The sequence below is a fragment of the Ptychodera flava genome, chromosome 13 (genome assembly GCF_041260155.1).
Source record: "Ptychodera flava strain L36383 chromosome 13, AS_Pfla_20210202, whole genome shotgun sequence".
Taxonomy (NCBI): Eukaryota; Metazoa; Hemichordata; class Enteropneusta; family Ptychoderidae; genus Ptychodera; species Ptychodera flava.
In genome coordinates, this window is record NC_091940.1 from 34,002,356 (window position 1) to 34,026,513 (window position 24,158).

Genomic DNA, 24,158 nt, shown 5'->3' on the forward strand with positions numbered 1-24,158 from the left:
GCCGTTGTACTAAAAAACCTTGAATTTGCGAAAAAAAACATTAACCATTCTATCATTATCAGGTTGAAATGCTATAGAAAAGAGGGATTAACAACAAACAGTATGTAACCTCACTATTGGCCACTAACGACTACAAACATTTTCAAATGTTTGATCTACATAAATGTATGACGGTAATTTAAATACTGTTGACCACAGTAATCACACTGCCCTGTATATTGTCGTTACACACTCAAAAAGCGTGTGACAAAATCTAGAAATATACGACTTTGTTTACGTCTGGCGAAAATTTCTGTTAGAACAGTGACAATCCCTTGACATAAACATTATATTAAATCAAACTATAAAGACGGTGTGATGTCATATCTTGTGTAAATAATTGTTCTTGTTCACTTTTAAGTATTTAATTCATAAATTTCTGACTCGATTGTGCCATTGTTTTTTATAATAGATACGACAATCTGGTAAGACTGACAGGAGGGGTTTCTATGTTCACCGCTCTCTTCCCATATCTGTACACTCTGTTTTCAGTGGACGGGGAAAAGATAGCAAATTTTACCTCTTTCTTGATTCCGGAAGATGCGGATTACGGAGCGGGACAAAATCAGTTCACATTTATTGATGAAAGTGCTCATTCCCTGGAGGATATGTTGAGAAGGTGACTTTCTATTATTCCTTTAATGCATTATACCACTTTTCAAAGTAATTGCTTCAGTAAAATATCTTATCATCATGTGTTTTACTTGAATTCCAAGTAATGGACAATTACGTAGTCTATTTGGCATCGATTCTTAAATTTCCTTTTAGTTTTATCAAATATTTTATTTCACTGATTTAAAGGATTTAAGTTAACAAAAATTCAAAAATACTAAAAAGTCTTTAGGTGAAAAGTGTTCTCAACAAAGATATATTTTGCCTTTTGGAAAAACCAGCTGTTCATTCGGAGGTTTACCGTGCGGACCCGAGAATTTCACGAAAGTAATCACAAACTATGGAATATGTTACACTTTCAACGCCGGCAAAGAGGACTACGCTCATAAAGTTCGAAACGCAGGTGAGTATAAGTGACTACGTTCACACATACCGATGAAAATAACAATTATTTCCTATCATCAATGATTTTACACTTGTGGTTCAGCTTTAGGTATAGCAGTACAGTAATCGCTGCTATTGCTATGTGATCATAATGTATCGACAGATTGGGAGAAAGAGGTAACTGTGTTTATTGTTCAATGCAACGCTCTTCTTTTGCACTATAAAATACGAGTCCTGATTATCTGCTCTTGTTCACCAAAAAGGAGACACTAGTAAGCGGATAATATGTCATTTTCTTTTCAGGCCAGCAATACGGCTTACAACTTCTTTTATTTGTCAATGAGAGACAATATGTAGCTCCTCGCTCAAATGTAGGATTCCGTCTGATGGTTCATGGGCAGGACGAAATACCAAACGTCGCCAGTTACGGCCTATCGCTTTCACCGGGAACGGCGTCGACAATTGGATTAAAAACTACGCAGGTAAAACGTCTTAAATCTATAGGGTTTTATTTTTTATCATGGAAACTTAATTTTTGTTGATAAAAGACACCCTAAAACTGGTCGGAAACGGTACGATTGACAAATCAGTCCAAAAACTGTTATAAATGTTAGATCGTTTGAATCTATCATAAATCAAAATCGTTCAAACAATTTGTGAGTTCGAATCAGATCGAGAATTTACAGCATTATATAGTTGACACTTGGCTTGTATAAAATTGTTATGAGGGAGGTCGAATTTTCCAATAGACAATTTGAGTGGGGTTAAATTTTACAAATGATTTGTTTGAACTGTACGAAATAAATCTGAAATTTCAAACACATGGAATAGAATAATTTGTTTTGTTTGAACCCCGGGAAACCAATTAAATTTAATTCAGCAACAGTGCTGGTCGTAAAAGTAAACAAGCAGCAAACTGCACAAATACCGGCATGTAGCTTAATAAAGATAATGATTTGTCGTTTCAATATTACACTTCTTACCTAAAAAGGTAAATATCTTACAATGTACACAAACAACATGTGTCTGAAGTCATTATGATGACATGGCACTTTAATTGTTCGAAATTGCATGCAAATCAAGACGAAAAAATGAAAATAATTATGGTTGTGCCACAAAATGACGCTATGTTAACCTCGATATACTAAATATTCCGGATTTTCGGGGAGTACAAAAAGAAACGTGATCTGACTGCTCAGAGCAAAATTCTGAAAACATACTAGTTACAGATATTGATCATAGGATCAAGTTATGTGATTGTATTTTAAATTCAAGTGCCATATCTTGATAGTACATCATGGCTACATAATAATTGTAGAAACATGTATTCAAATCAATAAATTTGACTGGCAGTTCACATTTCAAAATTGATCAATTTAAAGGTAGTTCATAGTTTAAAATGAATACTTTGAGGGGTTAGCTTTACATTTCTAAGATTTCTAAAATTCCACCGATTTCCCTACCCGTAAATAATAAAGGGTTCCTAGATAGTCAACTTCAAGTCGACTTCAAGTCAGCTTCACCGTTTATATTGCTTGCCTCACCAGTAATAACCCTGTTCTGCATTGCATTGTACAAATGAAATGAACATGGAGTAAGTTATTCAGTCTATTTCGCTTATATAAACTTTATGTAAAGATGTATTACTTTAAGCTATACCTAAAGCAAATGACCAAACTCAAACAGGTTGGACATTATTGGCATCAGAAAATTTAGTTGTTATTTACCTTTGAGCGAGATTACTCTCATCATTGGTCTATATTCGGACCGCTTCACAAAAATCATGTTCTCCTGTCTCTCAAAAGTCTTGAATATTACGTTTAATCCGTCAGTAACTGGACCATTTCACGGCTCACGCCACGATCGTACTTGCGCATTTTCTCAGCTACAGTTTTCAAACTAATTGCTGCTCTGGCAAGTGAGGTTTGGAAGATACATCAGGTATACCAGAGGTAAAGGATCCTTGACTCGATAAAAGGCGAAACAGCCCCTTTATACTATTATGTTACCCAGAAATAGAACATCGTTTTTATAGATGCAGCATCTATCACCAAACTCCATGTACGTGTTCATAACTTTCTTTGTCTGCGTATTAATTTGATTCAGTGCATTGACAACTAACAGCCCATGCCTAGGTTTTTCCACATTAGAGGCGAAAATTATAATATATTCGAAGGAAGAGATGATTTTGTTAGGAACACATTTTTGCACTGGTTCAATTAGCCTCTTTGTATTATTGGTTGTCAAACAAATGGTGATTCAATATCTGCTTTTGACTATGTTGAAAAAAGGGTCTGTGTACAAAACAAATAGAACAGATCCAAGACCTGAGCCCTGTGCACAACATCAAAACAGATAGATGATGATGTCGATGACCATGGAAGTAAATGATGCAGATAGTAATGCCTATAATCTGTTAAATATTAATGAATAAATGGTATGACTGAAAACAGGTCACGAAATAAACACTTACATTACTGACTGAGTACATATTTCTAGTGCAAACACTGCAACCGCTTGGAAAGTCAACACTACAATATTCCGGATAGAATGTCAATCTGTTTAATTATGTGAATATTGCGGGTTGGAGACATTATCGATCATGATAAATTGCGTTATTATTCGTAAAATCCATTGAAACCATCTGTTCACCACTGAAACATTGTCATACGGTGTGTGATTAGTGCCAACAAATAAAGGGGTATAGGACGTGGACATTGCAGCAGAAAATATCCAGTAATGAACACATTTTCAGCAAATGGCCAAAGTTGCAGTATACAGATAATAGTGGTGAGGCAATGAAACGGAAAGGCATAACATGACCCCTTAGATCCGGTCAGCTTTCAAAGCAGGTCAGATTAAACTACATTATATTACCATGCCCTGTCCTTCACATTTGATCTGTTCGAGCTGAACCACGTGAATATGAATAATAATGTTAACATCGTAACTGTACAGCTAAAACGTAAACAGATATTTGTACCAAAATCATAATCTATCCCAAAACAAAATGAAGCACTCACGGGCCAAGTTTGGACACTTTTTTCGAAAAAATATCACCGGATTTGCAAAGTTTTACGGCACGCGTGACACTGCGTCGCGTTTTGCACAAGTTCTGGGCCCATTGTCTTTCGCCTGGGAAATTTTTTGGATTCTCGATAGTATAATGGAAATAACAGACTCTACCCTGACCATTAACGTTTATTTGTGGGCGTTGGCGCGAGGAAAGCCATAATTAACCGGCTCGGCAAGCCTCCCGTTAGTTTTCGCACTTTAAAAATATTTCTATGTTCTCCAATGTAAATTATTACACGAGCGTTAAGGTTGTTTGTGTTTAGGTGTTATAATTTCAGTTTTTTGTCTTTACATTTTAAATAATATTTTCGGGACAAATAGCAGCACATTTTTACAGGATTATTCTTCCGTTATGTGATCTCTCTTGCAACTATTAATGTTAACTTATCTTGGACAAAATTCATAAACAACATATGTGACTTTAAGCTCAATTATGGTATAAAAACCTTTGAACAAAAATCTACATTAAGCTAAGGTATTCTGTTTATCATGTAAAAAACCAACTATTTGACAACGAAAATAGAACTTTCGAAACTAACTTCAAATTTTTCATCTGTCGCTACAAAAGCCAATCGCTTGAGGTGGCGGAAACGCACTTGTATAAGCTAATCGATCGGATTCCAACTCGCAACGTACGAAACCTACAGAAAACATCGCAGTCAAAACCGCTCGGCTAAATCCTCACCCTTGAAAAGAGTGATTCAATCAATTTCTCTGACCCTGTGATTCCTCTACACGCAGTAGAGTTCATGAAACACTCACACACATACTAATAAATCTCAAATAAACGTGATCAAAGCAATGATCACATCTCTCAACTACGCAAAAGACAAGCTTCAGAGCAAGCAGAGCTGTCAACTCCGGGTAGAAAATTCGGATTCGAACTCAAAAAACGTAAGGCACCCTTCCAACTGCGAAGACAATCAGAGTCAAAGCCGCTCGGCCAAATCTGCACCCTTAAAATAAGTGTTACAATACCTTGCTTGAAATTAGTAACCGATGTTTAAACAAACTGTGAATATTTCTCGAATGGATATTTTAACAACTTCAGTCAAATACAAAACTTCGCTGTCAATATTATATTTTTATCAAATTTTAATATTTCTGGAAAACCATTGATCAAAGATGATTACTGCGAAGGTAACGACAACGAGATCACCACCATTATAATCTACCACGCACACGTATACCTATACTCAATGTTAGCACCTTACTGAAACAGATGTTTGTTTAATTTATGTACAACACACGAAAATAATAACACCATGTTTTAGCTAACATTATTAATGGAGTGAATGAATTTGTGATCTTTTTTCCTCTCTAAGATTTCAAACCTTGGTTCACCTCACGGCAACTGCGTCGAAAACGTTGAAAACAACCTGAAGTACTTCGACGGTGCATACTCTTTGTCTAAGTGTTGGGTGGAGTGTGAGACTGACTATGCTGTGGAACAATGTGGATGCAGATACTACTACATGCCAGGTTCATAATTCCCAAAACAGAATTAACTTTTAATAGTTGTAAAGTTCATTGTAACTTTTTGACACTTTGACGCGTATTGTAATATCTTATACGCAGTGCAGTTTTTTGCCAAACATTATGTTAAATTTACCCCAGTAATGCTACCTTAGTTATGGTAAGTCAATTGATGGCCATCTCTTGTATCGTCATTTCCTAGTTGGTTATTTTATCCACTCCAGTTCATCCTGTGGTAGATTTCGCCTGGAGAGGCAGATATTCTGACTGTCGATATTGTTACAATGCCTCTTGCTGGGGCTCGTTTTTTAAGGTCTCGGAGTAGGTAATGTTTTTATTTTGAAAACCGAACATTTATTTTTTTCCAATAAAGTAACTACCTGCTGTTTAAATTTTCAATTAAAAGTTTGTTTTTATCCTGTCACCAAAATGTGCACAACGACCTCTGACTTTTGCTGTAGACTTTCAAAAAGAATGGTTTAAAGTTTCTTTGAAGGGAGTTTCAGCGAGGGTTTAAGACTTTCACTTTAAAGGCGCATACTATTTAATATGAAATTAATCATACAAATTACAATTTAAAAGGTATATCAACGGTAAAATTCAAATGAAGACCAGACCATTTCAATTTCAGGCTGCGTAAGGTAAGAGGTCATCAACCATTTACGACCGACTCAGACAAAGATGCATAAGTTCATGATGTATTTCTCTTCAATACAGGAAATGCAGCGTACTGTTCCCCGTACATGCTACAGAACTGCTACTTTGGTAAAATGAGTAAGCATAGAGTTCATTATCTTTATTCTACTTTCCAATAAAGTAACATAACCAATTTTACGAAAGTCATCTATACCAATAGATAGCTAAAGAAAATGCTCTATAGAAGAACTTCAACTTCGACGCATTTGTTATATAAAAAACAGATAAAGGTTAAAAGCTTAAAGGGGATTAATTTATGAGTCGTGTTTTCGCGGATTCATTCGATGATCTCCGTTTCGAAGTTCTTTTAAACACAAAGTAGACTCTCAAGCATTGTGACGTATTTGTGTTACTTGTACGAGACACGATACTACAACTACTTTTACTGTATATGTTGAAAACGTTTTGATTTCATGTAACGCGTACTTTCTTTACACTTCTCAAGTTGTTCACCCATTTCTTTCAGATGAATTCGCTTTGAAAGCCGATCCCTGCAAACACTGTGAAGAGCCATGCGTACAGACCAACTATGGGACCAAACTGTCTTACAGCAGCTACCCGTCTACGATTTACTCCGACCTCTTAGCTTACTCTGTAAGTTGGCCCTGCGATGAAGCTTTGGCATACCACTTGATGTAAGTATGTCCTATTGCTGTAACAGTTTCAGTTCATTTCAATGCACTCTTCTTATATCTCATATCATTTTTGAAAGTCAGCAAAGTCGGAATTCCTCCTTGACACAATCGTCAAAATTTATAAACCTATCTATTTATTGATTCCAGGGATCTCTCATCTAAAGAGGCATTGGTCATCTTTGATAACATACAAGAATTCATCATAGAGAGGTACTATGCTATTGAGGCTAATGGTCAGAATATATCCGTTTTCTTACCTTCACCGGAATTCCACTCAATCATGTTGAATGCTCTAGTGAATCGTCTGTTCGCAGATTCGTTTGAAAATCTCCATTTCTACGCTCTTTTACGTACACTGGCATTGCTCAACGGTAATAAGAACGACGATGTGAATTCTTCAGTGTACAACGAAACCAAAGACATGTTCACGGCAATTTACACGAACTTGTCTGCGGACCCTTGGAGCGACTTGAATGCAACTATGCGGGGCGTGTTTGTCACATGGAATCTTACATCTGACGTCATTGAGCATCTGATAGACAGCCTTTTCCAAGAATATTACGTACCGCTCTTTGAAGAAGTGTTTGTTTACAGCTATGGCAAAACGGCAGAAATACGTGACAACAAAACTGCTGAAATAAGAGATGGAGAAACCAATGCAATATGCAAAAAATACATGCAGTACGTATTTTTATATTAAATTTTGGAACAAAGGCTTTACAGTCCTAATAATAACAATAAATCGCTTTTGAACAGAAATGAAGTCCTGTATTCTCCAGCAAACAAATATTTGAAGCATGGAGCCTTGCGACCGTTTTGTATGGATACGAGAAGTTCAGTACAAGACTTCGGTGGTAGATTTAAATAGCGGCCATTCCCTTTTTTAAATATACTGCAAGCGTGGATTATTTTTGTCAATTAACATAATTAATCATAACTTTGCTTTAGGGAAAACTTATCAAAGGTTACCGTTTACTTCGAAGACCTGAAAGTGAACACGATTGTACAGCAGCCAGGATATCACTCATTCAACCTTGTCTGTACGTATGCCTGTTATTATATTTTGGGACCGTCGATAATTTCAACACGCGCATCAAAATCAGTGCATTTTATCTCAATTACCCTCCACTAAATGACCGTTTAAAAGTACAAACGATGATGATAGGAACTTCACAATACATTGTTGAAATGTTCTGTAGAGGGTTTAAATGCAAACACGTTTTTGACAACAATATAGTTCATAAAAGTATGCGATGATGGTTTATTGAATGTCAGACGTAAACAGTTTCACGGTTTCAATAGCGCAACCATTGCATATAGTTAGAGCGAATATGAGTGTTATAACAACGCAATGTTCATTTGTCATGCACGTGATTTAATGGTCCACGGCTTCTTGGAAAGTTAGTGTTTTTTTCTATCTTATCTGTGTAGACGGATAGCCAAAATGCTCCAGTCCCAGGATTTGTCACATATATGTTTAGAAATTTATTTACCTACCGAGGAGGGTTGAAATGGTCGAAATACTTAGATCTCTGGTGCTATTGTAAGGATACACTATCACGTATTATGAATATCTAAATATTTTAGGTCGCATATTTGTTCTCACCATCATATTTATTAAAAAAGTACAGTTAATATTGTGTTATGATAAAAGTTTTACGTCTTAATAGAACAACATAATCGAGGTGTACACTCGAGGCTATTCATATCTCTGTGTTTTTTTTGTTTTTGTTTTTTCAGGTGACATTGGAGGATCTCTTGGCTTGTTCTTCGGGGCAAGCATGGTAACATTCTTGGAAATCATCGATTTCTTCATAGTACAATTCTGGATGAAGAAACTCAGCAAGAGAGAAAACAAATAATTCCTTTTTATGCAGCATCTTATGTTCTGTAATCAAACTGCTGGTCCAAACGCAGTATATAGGTATTTTTGTTATTAGGACCAGCTGAACATAAAGATGTTATCTTTAGTTATTTTGGGTGCACTGCCTATTTTGAGCCAGTTTTGACTTGCTTGTTTTGAAGTTGCCCAAAATAGGAAAATAAGAGTAGGGATGAGGGTACTTTATTACCTGCGTAATGAACAAGCATGGCATACCATAAAACGTATGTATCTCAAAAGCTGAAACGATGCTCTTTCTAGAAAGAACAGCAAGTGTTAGAAAAATCCTATCTTAGACAGTCATATGGAATTGTAAGCAATTTATTGCGTTGATTTGTTTAATTTTTTTGCGGAACTACTATGAGATAATCGTGATTTCTTTCGTAATTAGCAAATTTGAGGTGAGTGTAGGGGTTACTTTGATTAGGTGTATGAGATGAACACAAAACAAAGTGTAAGTATTAGGTATATTGAGATTTAATGTTTCTTCTTAGTCAATTTGAGCTGCATATGTTTCCGTATACTATGTGGCAAACCTAGGACACAGGTAGAGATAACATATAACGGCTGCTAGAATACATACTGGTATTCGTTGAAAGCTCAAATACTGCCATTTCTAATAGTGAAAGATTTATAAAAGACAGCGACATATCTAACACAGTAAAACAGCCTTTGAGGTGAATGATGTGGGATTTGATTTTAAATTTGTACTCAACGCGCTTTACAAGGACTACAAGTTCCAAAAAAAGCAACGTTGTGAGAAATTTAGAGGATTTGTTTACTTTTTGACAAGTTTTGAAAGAGTACGAACATTTTAATAACATTGTTGTGTCAACATTTGTGCATGGTTTATCGATTATGAATGATATTGTTTCATCATAAAGGATATTTGAGCAGATAAGGGTATGGGTAAGGTATTCCCTTCTGGCGGAAATTTGGATATTAAAGACTATTTTCCTGAAATCTGATTGAATAGCTTTCCCAAGAACATTTACTTCCCTAATTATTAATGCTTGTAAATTTAATAGTATGCAAAGAAAACTAAAATTTGACTTTTTTACGAAACACTGAAACTTCGATCAAATGGTCCACATTCGTTCTCTCGGTCTGAGCGAAGCGTTATCGGAGAGCTTTTAGTCAATAAAATAAATTTGAATACATGTCAAGTCAAAGATTACTTAAACTTTTCATGCACCTCGAAATCGAAAGCCTAAAAGTTTTGGTCAAAATTATCGTACACGAAAGATTAAACCACTTTCTTTCGAAACCAAAAATTAAAAGGGGGGTCGCCGCAAAGGTTCTTTTTTGGGGTTATGTGTTTGTGTTACTTTAAATTTAATATTGAAATTGAAAATGGACGCTATCTCTATGTTTATTCTGATGGAAAAAATTGCATTTGTGATTTTCACCGGTGGAAAGAACATGAGCTTCAGAATGAGCTCCATTTCTTAGATTAAAAAGCCTTATCTAAAAAGTAGTGAGTATCTAACTGTCCTATGGGCTCCTGTAATTTAATCACTATCAAGTCAATAGAAATTTATAACGTCATCCGGGAGGAATCGGCCTTAATCATACTTGTGTCGATGACCACTATTTTATTACATGAATCACAGTCTTAAGTTTGATTTATAGTGTTGCATCTTCACATTTTAACTGCAATTATACGATTTCATATAGATAAAACGCCTTTGAAATTTCAAAGCGATATGAAGGGGCAACCGTGAACAGAAAATATGCCTATACACAGTCCCTATAGGTACCTCGGTATATTGCAAACCTGCCTCAAATCAACTTGAAAAACAGGTGTAATTAAACCAACGACGATGAACTGCGAACTTGCGAAGCAGTTTGTGACATGCGCTAAGTTGAAAATCTCAAATTTGTGTGTTTTCAGATACCTAACCAATGGATTTTCCATCTTTTCCCCCTACTTCACCGTGGCCAATGCTGCAGTTGATGTTGTGAGTTTACATCACTCCCTGAGAATTTTATTGCAAAAATTCAACGTTGTCAACGAAGTTGACCAGAAGTGTTCACTTCTTCGTGTAAATAAAGATATAATGGATGGGTATAAGGCAGAAGACAGGTCCCTCAATATATGCCATTTCTGTTTCTTGACATTTCGCATAAATACTCTAAAATAATGTATTTCTTCATGTCGAAAGGGGAGAATGTTCAAAATATATTACATTTGTATGACTTTGCAAGACAAACATTAGTGGTAATTTTATTAAAATCTAGCGCATTTTCTCGTACATTTTGTGACATTAAATAACTGGGCTCTAGCACTAAGGGGTAGAGTCAGTAATAGTAAACAGTAAACATTATTTCCTAAACTTGTGTTCATCATGTATTAAATTGACAAGAACAAAATGCATTGTAATATTTATATTATTTTGTTGATTTTAGGCATCTTAATAAACTTTGACAAAAACAACGATTTTGAGAAGATGTTTTCAATCAGATTCCGGCCTATTTTGACCCCAATTATTAATCATACAATTAGATATTATTCCCTAATATTTTTCTTCGTTCAACGAAGGAAAATACGAGTGACGTAATGACCGTGTCATCACGAGTCTTCGACTCGTGGTGACACGGACATTACGTCACGAGTATTTTCCGAGCTGAACGAAGAAAATATTAGGGAATAATGTACTTATCACATGCACAAGCCAAGAATTCGTTATTTTTTGCAAAATAAATAAGTTTTCCATGACGATTCCGCTTTTAAACTTTGAACTACTTTAGGAATAAATATCAGTACGCCGTGCACAAGTTGTCAATCATTCCAGTCGTCCGTCGTGTGCGTTAGTACTCACGTTCGTTCGTGTGTGGAGCAAATGACAGCTCTCGGTCTACACGTAGCTAGGCTACCTTCCGCAAAGTTATAATCTATTTCAAAGATAGCATAGTCCTAGAAATTTATTACAGACGAAGATACGCTATTTTTCGGGAACAAATATCGACTGAATCTCGACGGTGCGGACACTGTAAAGGTCGCGCCTGTTTGCAATGCGTACGGAACCCACGATAGGCTATACGCGACCACTTCGAGTTCGTGTTTCCGCAAATTATCCAGGTAATTCCTTCGGAATATACAGGCGGTACACTCTTGTGTTTACATTGTTCGGATTAGTAACGTCGTAGTCTGTGAAAATATCGATTTCATTACATGACTTTTGATCGTGGAGAAACATCGGCCGCCATGTTGTTTGTTTACATATTTACGAGCACACACGAAGATCGACCAAAAAAAAAGGTCCGACGCATCAAAATTGATGACATAAACGCGGGTTGTCGTGACGTAGAACGACCAGAGAATAAATCCCGTATTTTTTGTTTGGAGACGACAAACTTGGCTTGTGCATGTGATAAGTTATCATTATCATCAGTAAAGGCATATTCGTCCTCGGAATTGTGGTTTTACTTTTTTGTGTGTCATATTTCCAATAAATATGTCACGCATTTATTATTTATTGAATCGGCGGACTGAGTGACGTTTCAATGAGACGCAAAGATTTGGAAGATGGAGGCATCATGGACCAGTGAGTTAAGTAGTAAACGCATGATCACAGGATGGTGAGTTCGACTCCCGACATGGCTATGGTGTTGTGTCCTTGAGCAAGGCACTTTATTTCTCATTGCTTCTCCCCACGCAGGAGTGATGGGTACCTGGTAGGACAGTGGTTGTAATGTGTGCGTTTAGCTCTGCAGCGCTGATTGGCTGCACATGTGAGCTTTTATTTGCTCCCCAGGGAGTTGAGTGGAATCATATTAGGTCCAGTGACCAGGGGTTACAAAAAACTGTAAAGCGCTTTGATCACATGTACTTGTAGATATGTGCTCTATACAAAACAATTATAAAAACCCCATTAAAGATTTGTTTGAGTTTGCGTTGAAGTTGAGATCAAGAGGTTTTTTGGATTTTAAGTTTCTTGGAATTAAAAAAGGTTTGGTAAAATCGTATTGTACAGGTACTTATGTACTGAATTATTAAAAAGGTTCAGGGCAATGATCGCGGATATGCATGTCAATTCGTTGCCCAGATTAAGTGAACGTTACAGACATATTTGCTTCTATTCAGCACTTACATTTCAATCATTCAAAATGGCTATCGATAGGTACCTTATTGTCTACCTATGCCAATGTGAGAACGAATGTTAGCGTTGATAATATGACAATTGAGATGTGATGATGATATACGGCAATTCGAAAGCATGAGATTACGCATAAGAAAGTGTAATGTTTAGTGTTTTTAGGTATATGTGCGTTCGTCGTAAGTTGCGGTTCTCCCTTTCTTAAGCCGGTAGTAGGACTTTCGAGCACTTTTTTCAATTATAATTGGTTCAGTAACAACAAAATTCAAGTTAAACATATCAATAAAATATAGCTTTGGTCAATATCATTTTAAACACTTCGAGAGCGTCTTTCCGCACATTTTGACAGAGGCCCGGTTCAGAATCATATTTTTTGAGAACGTTGCTTTGGTTCAAGAGGACAAATCTTTATTGTGTGATCTGCTTGTGATCACTATGATTGCAATCCGTAAATACAATAGAGCTAATGACGTTGCTACAAAGAATCGAGTATGTTTATTTCTTGTATTTTTCGTCGATGTATTAAAGAACTGAATTAAATTTTACATACTTAATAAGTGAATTTTGTACAACATTATCCAATGTACATGTACCTACAAACATACTGTATCATAAAATGCTTAAGATGTTCAAAAGAACCTACAAAAATAGCATGTATTAACCGTTTATATGTTAAAATTCAAGATCACGTCATGATATATTGGATGAAGAAAAGCGAATTATATTAATAAACGACAGGGTGGCAATTGAAAATGGGCATTCGCTTCTGTAGAATAGGAAAGCAAATATTTCTTGACTTTACTAACATATCAGGTTTGCTAAATTTTATCCCGAATATCTGAAACAGCGATTAATCATTGACAACTCCGCCGAATGTAGCAGCCTCCGTGTAGATTGGAAAACTCTTACAAAGGTCCGTTTTTCTGTAGGCTGCGATCGCCGGAATAGCCTGCAATGAAGCATAGAATCATTACTGTTTATGATATAAGTAAAAAGTGACATTTAGATTCATCCTCCGATACCACGTAACAAGGCAGCAGGTAAAAAGAGTGGCAGTGACTTCGAGGTCTGAGTCATCATGAGTGACGCTGCCAAATTTGCTTTCAACCATGCATTGAGCAGAATATGCTGCAGCAAAACATAGTGTGTTTATCCTGTAATTTAAATTGGTTTAAATCTACTGTTGGAGTGAAGAACAGCGCCCTCATCATCATCTTCTGTTTTAGTCTTTCTTTTTCAATGTTTTACCTTTTACCTAGCCAGCTTGCCAATATTGGTACAGGTTGTAATTTCTGACATGAAGTAGGCTTGATATCTTTGGAGATTACATGTACAGTTTGCCAATCCAACGTTTGCATGCAAGGCCGCTTGGTTAAATAGTGACCTCGTCATCATCAAAATTTAGACTCAACTAGCTATCAATTTGCAGGTTATCTTCTGTCAATTTAATGACTGCATCGAATGTATCTTCAAAGTTCCAGACAATTACGATACAATCGGCACAGTAGTCGAAAGTATCCACCATTGTAAACTGAATGTTGGTGCATGCAAACACGGAATCTGACTTTTTGAAGCTCGGTCGTACTAACCTCAAATCGATCCTTTAGGTCCTGGCGTGGGGAAATAGAGAAAAATCTAGTATCACAAATTAAGATGTCATTTTACTTAGCCGTATAGAAAGAAGGATAATTATTTTTTGGTTTCTGTTCGTGTCTTTGTTTTAGGTCTGTATCTGTCAACGTTCTTCTGTTCGTCTACTGTAGTTGTGTTGCATACGAACTCTCTCTGCTTTATAGTCTTTACCCCATTTTAACATCGTCGCCGATTTTTAAGTAAGTTAAACATCTCTGTACCTTCACTTGTCTTGAAGATATTTTAAAAGCACTTGTTTTTATGCTTAGATATCTTTGTTAGCACTACCAGGTTTTAGTTTCCTGAGTAGTGGAAGAATTTAAAGAAAACTCCAAATCTTCGGGATTAATTACAACAGTGATTGTACATACTGAACTATAACTACAAATGAAAATAAACTATAGCCTCTGTGCTTTCATTTGCACACAGATGGTACTTTGCATTGTCCAATAGCTACCCTCAGCCGTACTTTTGGTTTTTTTGCTCCCACACACCATACGTTGAACAGGCCAGCAGATATTTACTGCTTCACTGAATGAAATTTGACACTGAATCCCAAAAATACGGTGGCCCAAAACTACCTGTTCTCCGCATTCAAGTCTGCGTCGCATTCAATTGTTTTTCTCTCACATATGTCTCCGCATTCAAAGTCTGCGTCGCATTCAATTGTTTTTCTCTCACATATGTCTCCGCATTCAAAGTCTGCGTCGCAATCAAATGTTTTTCTCTCACATAAGCTTATGTCTCCGCATTCAAAGTCTGCGTCGCAATCAAATGTTTTTCTCTCACATATGTCTCCGCATTCAAAGTCTGCGTCGCAATCAAATGTTTTTCTCTCACATATGTCTCCGCATTCAAAGTCTGCGTCGCATTCAATTGTTTTTCTCTCACATATGTGTCCGCATTCAAAGTCTGCGTCGCAGTTAATTGTTCCTCTCCTAGATGGGCCACAGGCGGCCCAAACACTATTAATAAGCTTATTATTGAGTTTTTCTCAGTTTTCTCTATCAGTTCTTCTCCCTTTCTTCACGCTCTGACTGTTCGTAGGAAATAAAAAGAAATTACTTTATAGCCTTACCTAGCCGCTTGACTCTTTATTTATTTTACACCCTATTACAAGGACGTTTATCTCTCATATACACACATCTTGTAATTAATTAGTCACATGACTAATTATGCTAATCCGTGGACTTATCAGGGATTTTATAGGTTAGTCAACATCGCGAAAGATAGGAAGGTTACTGAAACCCCTTTTTCATTTACATCTCTATCTTTCCAATGTTGACCAACCCTTGATAAGTCCACGGATTATTAGTTGTGTTGACTAATTAATTACAAGATGTGTATATGAGAGATAAACATGCTTGTAATGGGGTGTAAAATAAATAAAGAGTCAAGAGGCTAGGTTAGGCGATGTAGTCATTTATTTTATTTACTACGATCAGTCAGAGCATGAAGAAAAGGAGAGGGACTGACAGTGACAGAGAAAACTGAGAAAAACTCAATAATAAGCTTTATTAATAGTGATTGGGCCGCCTGTGGATGGTCGTCGCAGTCAATGATTTTGTCACCCAACATGAAGGCGTTGGCAAGTTTTGGTGAGCGTGACCCTCGCTCCATGACCCATGATTGCATCCGGAAAAAGTATCACTCTTTTAGTGTTCGTGATCGCGAAAAGCTCATTTTTGAAGGTAAGTGACAAAGTAATTTATTGTATTGTAAGCTTATGGGGTTAATGATCTAGCCAAGGGGGTACGCTGCTCACCAGTATGGGCGCATCATAATGGGTCCCACATGAGCGTCCGAATGTAAAACGGCAGCCCGTCCCACAACTGCCAATACATCCAGGGCTAGACGGTGGCTAGATCATTAACCCCATAAGCTTACAATACAATGAATAACTTTGTAACTTACCTTCGAAATCAATGAGCTTTTCGCGATCACGAACACTGAAAGAGTGATACTTTTTCCGGATGCAATCAGGGGTCATGGAGCGAGGGTCACGCTCACAAAAATTTGCCAGCGCCCTCATGTGTTGGTGACAAAATCACTGACTGCGACGCCCATCTAGGAGAGAAACAATTGAATGCGACGCAGACTTTGAATGCGGAGACATATGTGAGAGTTAAATATTTGATTGCGACGCAGACTTTGAATGCGGAGACACATGTGAGAGAAAAACATTTGATTGCGACGCAGACTTTGAATGCGGAGACATATGTGAGAGAAAAACATTTGATTGCGACGCAGACTTTGAATGCGGAGACACATGTGAGAGAAAAACATTTGATTGCGACGCAGACTTTGAATGCGGAGACACATGTGAGAGAAAAACATTTGATTGCGACGCAGACTTTGAATGCGGAGACATATGTGAGAGAAAAACATTTGATTGCGACGCAGACTTTGAATGCGGAGACATATGTGAGAGAAAAACAATTGAATGCGACGCAGACTTTGAATGCGGAGACATATGTGAGAGAAAAAAAATTGAATGCGACGCAGACTTTGAATGCGGAGACATATGTGAGAGAAAAACAATTGAATGCGACGCAGACTTTGAATGCGGAGAACAGGTAGTTTTGGGCCACCGTACAAAACATTCAATGTCACTTGTCCCTAACTCTCCTACGTGAATTCACAGTAACAGAAATTGTAAGTTTCAGGGGAAATGCTCTGTCCAAATCATTTTGACGCCTAACGCTTCCTTTGTACACGTGTTGCATCCCACACATATGAGGAATAAACACAGTGAATAAATTTACCTCTCTGGAGTATATTTTGAACCAGAAAAATGTGAGTTTTTACTTTTATATAGACCAAAGACAGGCTGTCTCGGAGCTTCATTCACTGTATTCTGAACAGACACAATCACAGACGCACTATGTCTTCTGGGATAACATCGTACAGGGAGCAATCGTCCCCGTTGGTGACAGATATAACACTAATGCACTTGCATCACTTACCTGTAGGTTTTTGTAGCCGTCCAAAAGGCTAGAATCAACCATTAGAAATCTATCCAATAGTTCGTGCATGACGAAATCGGCGTAGGTAAGCTGTGATAAGTCGGATGAAAAGGTAACGATGGTACTATTCAAGGTTTTATCTGCTGCATCAGAAATATCAAACGTTGACCGACGTAGTGTATATTGTACTGAAGCACGGTTTTGGGGCAAAGCTCAGGCTTAGCAGGACGTATTAAAACTAGCCTCTCCCCCGCCCAACCCCCCCCCCCCCCAAATGTTGATTAATATATTTCTGAATGTATTAATACACGAGTATATTACCAAACATATTCTCCCGGTGCGTCATTATCTAGTATTATAATTGTCTCCAGATGATTTTAAGCGTAGCTTTTCTAACATGGCCTTACGGGTCTTTTGCTGTAAGGGGTCGTGATGACATGTTCAATTATACTAAATTGTCAAATTTGTACTTATTTTGGACTTAATTTTACTTAAAGTATTGAATACTACCATACAAATATAACCACTAAATACAAATATCACTGGACATACGTGTTCTAGAAAGTTGACTGATATTGAGAGACTGAAGTTGCTACACTTAATCATTATCCAAGCAGTAATACAGCTATAGAAAAGTTGCGACGCAAAAATGTACAGGAAAATGTATTCGAATTCACCTACATTGTCCCCAGCGAACCACTTATTTCCAACAAGGAAATCGGAGTAAGATGTAAGCATTTCGCCTGCATACTTCACAATGCCCGGTTTCAATTCTTCCTGTTATGATACAAATAATGTCGTTAGCATTTCTGCCTTATTGATATTAGGCAATATCGACGAGGAACATATACCTGTTTTCAAAAAAGGAAGGCATACTTACGTGTATCTAAATTGATGTCTTTTAAACATTTGCCATTTCTACCTAACAGCTTATTAGAATGCGTTACAGTAAAATAAATTACCCACAATGCCGTTTGATTTGTACCAACGGGGTTAGTTTTCTTTTAACTTTTTCAGTTCTGCATAAAAGCAATAATGTGAAGTCCTAGATAATTGATTAATTATATTTATTAAAAGTACGTGAAATATTGTAGGATAAATTTCAAAGAAACCATTAAATAACCATACAAGTCACATTCTGCAGGTTCTACAAATGTCACTGTAAGTTTTGGGAAGCAAGTTATGACCAACTGAAGGGTCATTCTCCGAAAAAAGTTAGCATGTAAATTTCTTTTTCTTTTTTTATTTGGAAAAAATCAATATCCTTTTGTTTTATAAAACAGATGCAACTAGTCTCCCTACTTTCCATCACCTTATTCTGTAAGGCTGACGATACAATCAGTGGAAAATTTACAAAAATGCTACCTCCTCTCTCAATCAAGTACAATTTTCTTGATCCTTTGAAATGGGAATTCAGAAGAAAGGTGCTTTTAAAAGTACGTTTTCAGAATTTTTAGTCCAGGACTTTGTCTACACATGGGAGACATGACAGACTTCACAGGGAAATCTACGTTGGTACAAATCATAATGTATTATGGGAAATCACTAGTACTTTGAGTCAGGATTAAAGTAGAAACATGGGTCTGTGGAGGTTCGTTTGAACAGAAACGTTGGCAAATGGCGATGAGGAACTCATTGCTAGTGCAGTTATGTCGTGATCGACCTACCCACTTAGGATCGAAGGCAGCCGTCGCCATCTTGATTCTAATGTCTCTAGCCACTTCATTCACCCAGTCCGCTCGCATTCTTTCAACATCGTTGGCGCCCACTGTCAAACAGATAATATCGAGACGTGGGCAACCGCTCTTGGCAGATTCTATACCTTTAGGACGATGTCCTATCTATTTAAAGTTACTAAATGTCCCAATTTCTTTAAAACTTTGTAAGTCCCTATATATACTGATAAGTTATAGACCTCGTGCGCAGACCGGAAACCTGAATTCCATTTGGTTGGTATCTGGGGATTTTTGCTGCAGTATTTGTCCTCGACATTTTATACGACAAATTTCGCAATGACAGGTGCTGTCATGAGCACATTCCAATATCAAAAATCGCGAAACGTCGGTTTGCCTTCACATTGAATTGATATTGAAACATTCCACAAAAAGGCCAGTTCTTCGCCTTTGCCAAGTCTGATATACATAACTACAGCAAAGACCTACATGTATCATGTCGTCTAGAACATTCTTTGTGAGAACTTGCATCCCTACTCAGTCGTCTCAAATTATTGACAACAATTATTAAATGTAGACGAAATAGTTCCTTCATAGATACTTACGAAGGTTTGCTTTTCCGGCTAAATATCTCAGTATCACATTGCTCTGTGTCAGCTTGATATCTCCATCAATCAAATATGGCACCTGAAATAAATGTCACAAACGGGTCACATGACATGACATAGTATTACAGCTGATTTATTGACAAGAGATGTGGGAAAAACATCTATAATTATAGACAGATGTACGACAATTATATATATATATATATATATATATATATATATATATATATATATATATATATATATATATATATATATATATATATATATCAGGTTTCCGGTATTTTCAATTTCTTTGCTGAGTTTGCATCCCTTCTTCGCAGCTGTCACACCTATTCACATTCCTTGGTGCAAGTAGGACAATTCCGAGGTCGCGAGGATGGCATTGTCTGTTACCGCAAATTGTGATCTGATTTCTCTGTAGAGTCACTGAAAAAGTTTAAAGAGGCAACAAATCCACTTGCTTTCAAGGTACTTACATTTGGAAATGCTAACCCCAAGTTGTGTTTTTCTTTCAACCAACTCTCTTTGCTGCACTCGGGCGCTATAATGAATGAAGAGTTATTGTCAAGATGCAGACTATATGACCAAAGGTGAGTGTCGTTTCAACAATCATCAGCTTTATAAAGTATGGTTGCAGTAACCTTGGTGTATTTCTTTCCTTCAACCTACAAGCCTTTCATTGTCTGAACTCTCTCTTCACATGAGTTTTGAAAACGGTTCTATTCTTCATATTTCATTCGAAGTGCTTTTGGTGACGACAATTAAAGGAATATTCACTGTCTTCGCCTCAATATGTTTCAAAGGAACGCCGCACGAAATAACAATTTACGGCTTACCTGGTCCAAGTTCGTAAAATTTCTCTTCATAATCTATGCCTGCATATTCGAGGATACAGCGGATTGGTTGAACAAGCTAAAAGGGAAGCAAATATGCACGAATTTGCCAACTTTAAGGTAAATGCTGATATTACTTATTTCTAACCCCTTGAAGTCTGACCCACTTCTGAAGACGTTCCATAGGGCAGAAGGGTCCTGGCAACATCTTCGGGACTTGCTTTGAAATAAAAATTTAAATCTTCGAAATTCCTTTAAAAGGTGCCATTCATATGCATTTCCTCAACATAGATGCTGCTTATTGGCCTCTAAAAATTGAAAGAAGGGTGCCCAAAATGTTTCCTAGATTCGTACGCAGCTTCAGATCGAGAATTTGCAGTTTTAGAGCATTCTTTAATTCAGAAATATGTTAAGAACTATGAACGTAATGCCTTGATTTGTTTTTTGAATAATAAACTGCATTCACCAACATTGGGGATGGAGGAATTCGGGAGCAGGTTTAAAGTTTTTTGAGTAGTCGAAGGGGATTCAGGTTTTCATTGAATATTTGGGGAGTAACTGAAAATGTTTTGCTTTCCTATTTTTTTACATGGAATTTTTCACAGTTTCGTAGGTAAGTCAACAGTGAAAAGTATGAGTAGCATTGTTATATGATAGAATGGCTCAAGTCTAAATATTCATAAGAAAGAACATGAAAATATAGCTTTTAACACGAACAGAATCTGCAAGTGTTGATAATTTGTTTAATCATACATTACATAATTATACATAACTAACGTTTCTTGCTATCTTGCTATCTTCAGCATGCTTAAAGAGGCACTCCCACTTGGTAACATTTTTAAAACACATTTTTTGAATGCCAATGGTCGATATTTGACGTGGCGACTGCGCGCGGATCGCAAGATATCGATAAAAACATGTCCTCAAAAAAGTAAAAGTTTGAATTCCGGTGGCCCACCTAAATTCAGCTTCCGAACATCGAACGTTCGGCACTGGGGCCATTGTCAACTAAGCTATGGAGTACGAGTCTACGCTGACGCTGCTGTACGCCACAGTACCACTTGCGTCAGTGATCGGTCATGCCCCGTGGGAGAAAGCTGAGTCTTACTGACTTGGCGAAAAAACGAAAAACAATTTTTGTTGTAACACACCTCATCCGCAGTCTGTATTCTAATTCGTCAATTGATAGTCACGTGGGATGCGTTCTTTTTGTGCTGATCCACGTAAACGGCGTCATCAGGCATCATATGTTTGAACTGTTGCCTGCCAGGCATCAGTTCCGAAAAATGATGCCCGCTGACGTCAAAAACGACATTGATGCGTGCACGGACCGGAATGTAAACAAAGATGTCGTCTGCGGCCGATCGAAACGATAGTCGAGAATTTTTTTGGTTTATCCTACTTTCTGAAGAAGAATTGAATGCTTTGGTTTCCAACAAGGACTCGAAACGGACGAAAACTACAAAGCTGCATTGAACGTTTTGCAGAAGTATTGCGATCCTGTTAGGAAAAACGTTTTCTTACCGAACCACTCCACCATATTACATCATAGGCCTACATGAGACACTGAGTTTTGTGTATAGTACGTTCTTATGCATGGCTACGGATGAGATGTGTTACAAAACACATATTGACTGGCCATGAGGGCAACAGCATACGTCTGTACCCCGAGGGACTGTGAGTCACCCCTAAAAACAGACAACAAAAAATGTGTTTTAAAAATGTTACCAAATGGGAGTGCCACTTTAATGTCTTGATTGCATCGCACAATAATTGTAGTATAACTTTTGATTTGAAATCATTTCTGATAAATTGTCATCAGAATGCTTCAAACTTACTCTGAAAAGACAAAAAACTAACCACTGAAAACCCACAAAATTGTTTCATCATTGTGTACAAAGGGTGGAAAATAACCTCTAAAACCCTAGGAAATATCAAGGACGGCTACGATCCCTATCCAGAGGGAGGCTCATATTCTCTCTCTCACTCTCTCTCTCTCTCTCTCTCTCTCTCTCTCTCTCTCTCTCTCTCTCTCTCTCTCTCAAATAAGATCTCAAAATTTAGTAAAATATTGTTGGCTCAAAATTGTGTGTATAAATAATTCTACTAAATTTGTACACTTTGATTATATAAAGGGGTGAGATTTGAAATGTTCTGGGAGTATTGACGGAGATGTAAGACAAATAACGATTTAATAGAGATTCCTCCGGTGCAATACTAAACCGCACTATGATGATAAGAATACGGCAATTGATCTCTGATTTTATTTGAATGGCCTGTCCTGATAAAAAACAAACAAATATACTGAAAATTACGAAAATGACCTTTTGTACAGTGCTCTTGTTAATTTTAACCTGCAAGCCAGTCAAAATGGGCGTTCACCTACTACGGGTTATGGCATGGAAAGGGTTAAATATGTGTCTGCCTGATTTTATCACTGTTGTTAACCTGCAAACAGAATATAGAAAGTGAGTTCACCGTAAAAAGGATTGTTTGGCATAAATGTGCAGACCTGTGTCATGTTTGCGAAAAATAACTTATTTGAAAGTTTACTCTTAGATAAGGTCGGATTTGCTTCAAGCGCTGATCGGGGTCACGCCAAACCACATATCATCATTTCATGGTTTGGTAATGTAACTGTAGATACGAACAAACACAAGGATTGGTGTGAAGGAAATTATGTCAAACTTGACAAGTCTGAAGAAGTAAACTCTCAGCGGACATCATGTGCTCGTTACAAACTTCAGCAGACTCGTGAGTTGGGTGTCTAATGTCAACCAGAAAAAAACTTTGTATATACCTACGACGATGCCAGCCAGTGCCAGCCCAGTCACGTTTCATGTGATATTCTCAGTCTCCATTTCAATCACTACCATAGTAATACTTACTGCGCATCATGGTTATGTGTAGCTACAAAGAAAAAATGTGCAATTCATCTCAACACCGCTTCGTTGACTCATTAAAGGGCTACTTACCCCACGAACTTTAAAGTAACCAAGTAACATTGGCATGGTGATAGCAATCCTTTCTTAGAATTCCTTCCAAGAGACACGAGTACTTGCCAAAGATGTGAGTTAACTCAGAAAGAGTGGATTTGTAATCCCTACCAGCGTTAAAATCAATAAGTATTTGCGAGAGCAAATATGATTTGCCAAATGAAATGACCTGAGGTGTCAAGGAAACTGTACACTGTATTGATCAAGTTAATCATTAAAGCTGTTACGTGTTTATCTACACTTCCATCATTTTTTTTTATCATTTTATTTTTATGGCCCTGCCCATGCAAGTTCCTAGACCAGTCAGGGTATTGTCTCAATACAGCATAGTTGGGAAGACCCAATGGCGTACCGTATATGTAATATGGTCGCTTTGAAATGAGATGGCGATCTGCCCTGATAGATCAACGAGTCGATCGAGCGCGACTGTTGGCTATACACGGAACTGTCTAAGACCGAGTCTATTTGATACGTTCTCGCGAGTCCCGTTTCAAAATTGTAAGGATTAAGTTTTCTTCGTGTCTTACCCCTCGACCATGTACGACAAT

The 24,158-nt window shown here is 37.2% G+C and overlaps 2 protein-coding genes across 3 annotated transcripts in view; one reads left to right on the forward strand and one right to left on the reverse strand.

Moving 5' to 3' along the window:
- The window catches only part of LOC139148235 (acid-sensing ion channel 1A-like), a 54,177-nt gene extending 42,941 nt beyond the window's left edge, over positions 1-11,236 (forward strand). For both annotated transcript variants that reach the window (XM_070719548.1, XM_070719547.1), the window contains exons 3-11: positions 452-658; positions 933-1,054; positions 1,339-1,517; positions 5,436-5,592; positions 6,304-6,360; positions 6,749-6,917; positions 7,065-7,598; positions 7,866-7,957; positions 8,658-11,236. In XM_070719548.1, the coding sequence (XP_070575649.1) occupies positions 452-658; positions 933-1,054; positions 1,339-1,517; positions 5,436-5,592; positions 6,304-6,360; positions 6,749-6,917; positions 7,065-7,598; positions 7,866-7,957; positions 8,658-8,779 (1,639 nt within the window). In that variant the 3' untranslated portion in view covers positions 8,780-11,236. The remainder of the gene's footprint in view (positions 1-451; positions 659-932; positions 1,055-1,338; positions 1,518-5,435; positions 5,593-6,303; positions 6,361-6,748; positions 6,918-7,064; positions 7,599-7,865; positions 7,958-8,657) is intronic.
- Positions 11,237-13,140: 1,904 nt separating this feature from the next.
- LOC139148259 (glutathione S-transferase Mu 1-like) lies at positions 13,141-23,824 on the reverse strand. The gene is made up of 9 exons (XM_070719607.1): positions 23,590-23,824; positions 20,618-20,693; positions 20,258-20,322; positions 19,776-19,857; positions 19,165-19,265; positions 18,179-18,274; positions 17,498-17,587; positions 14,489-14,509; positions 13,141-13,848 (listed from the first exon to the last, which is right to left on the reverse strand). Exons 1-9 carry the CDS (start codon positions 23,623-23,625, stop codon positions 13,750-13,752), a joined length of 666 nt encoding a protein of 221 aa, XP_070575708.1. The 5' UTR covers positions 23,626-23,824; the 3' UTR covers positions 13,141-13,749.
- Between the last annotated feature and the right edge of the window lie 334 nt (positions 23,825-24,158).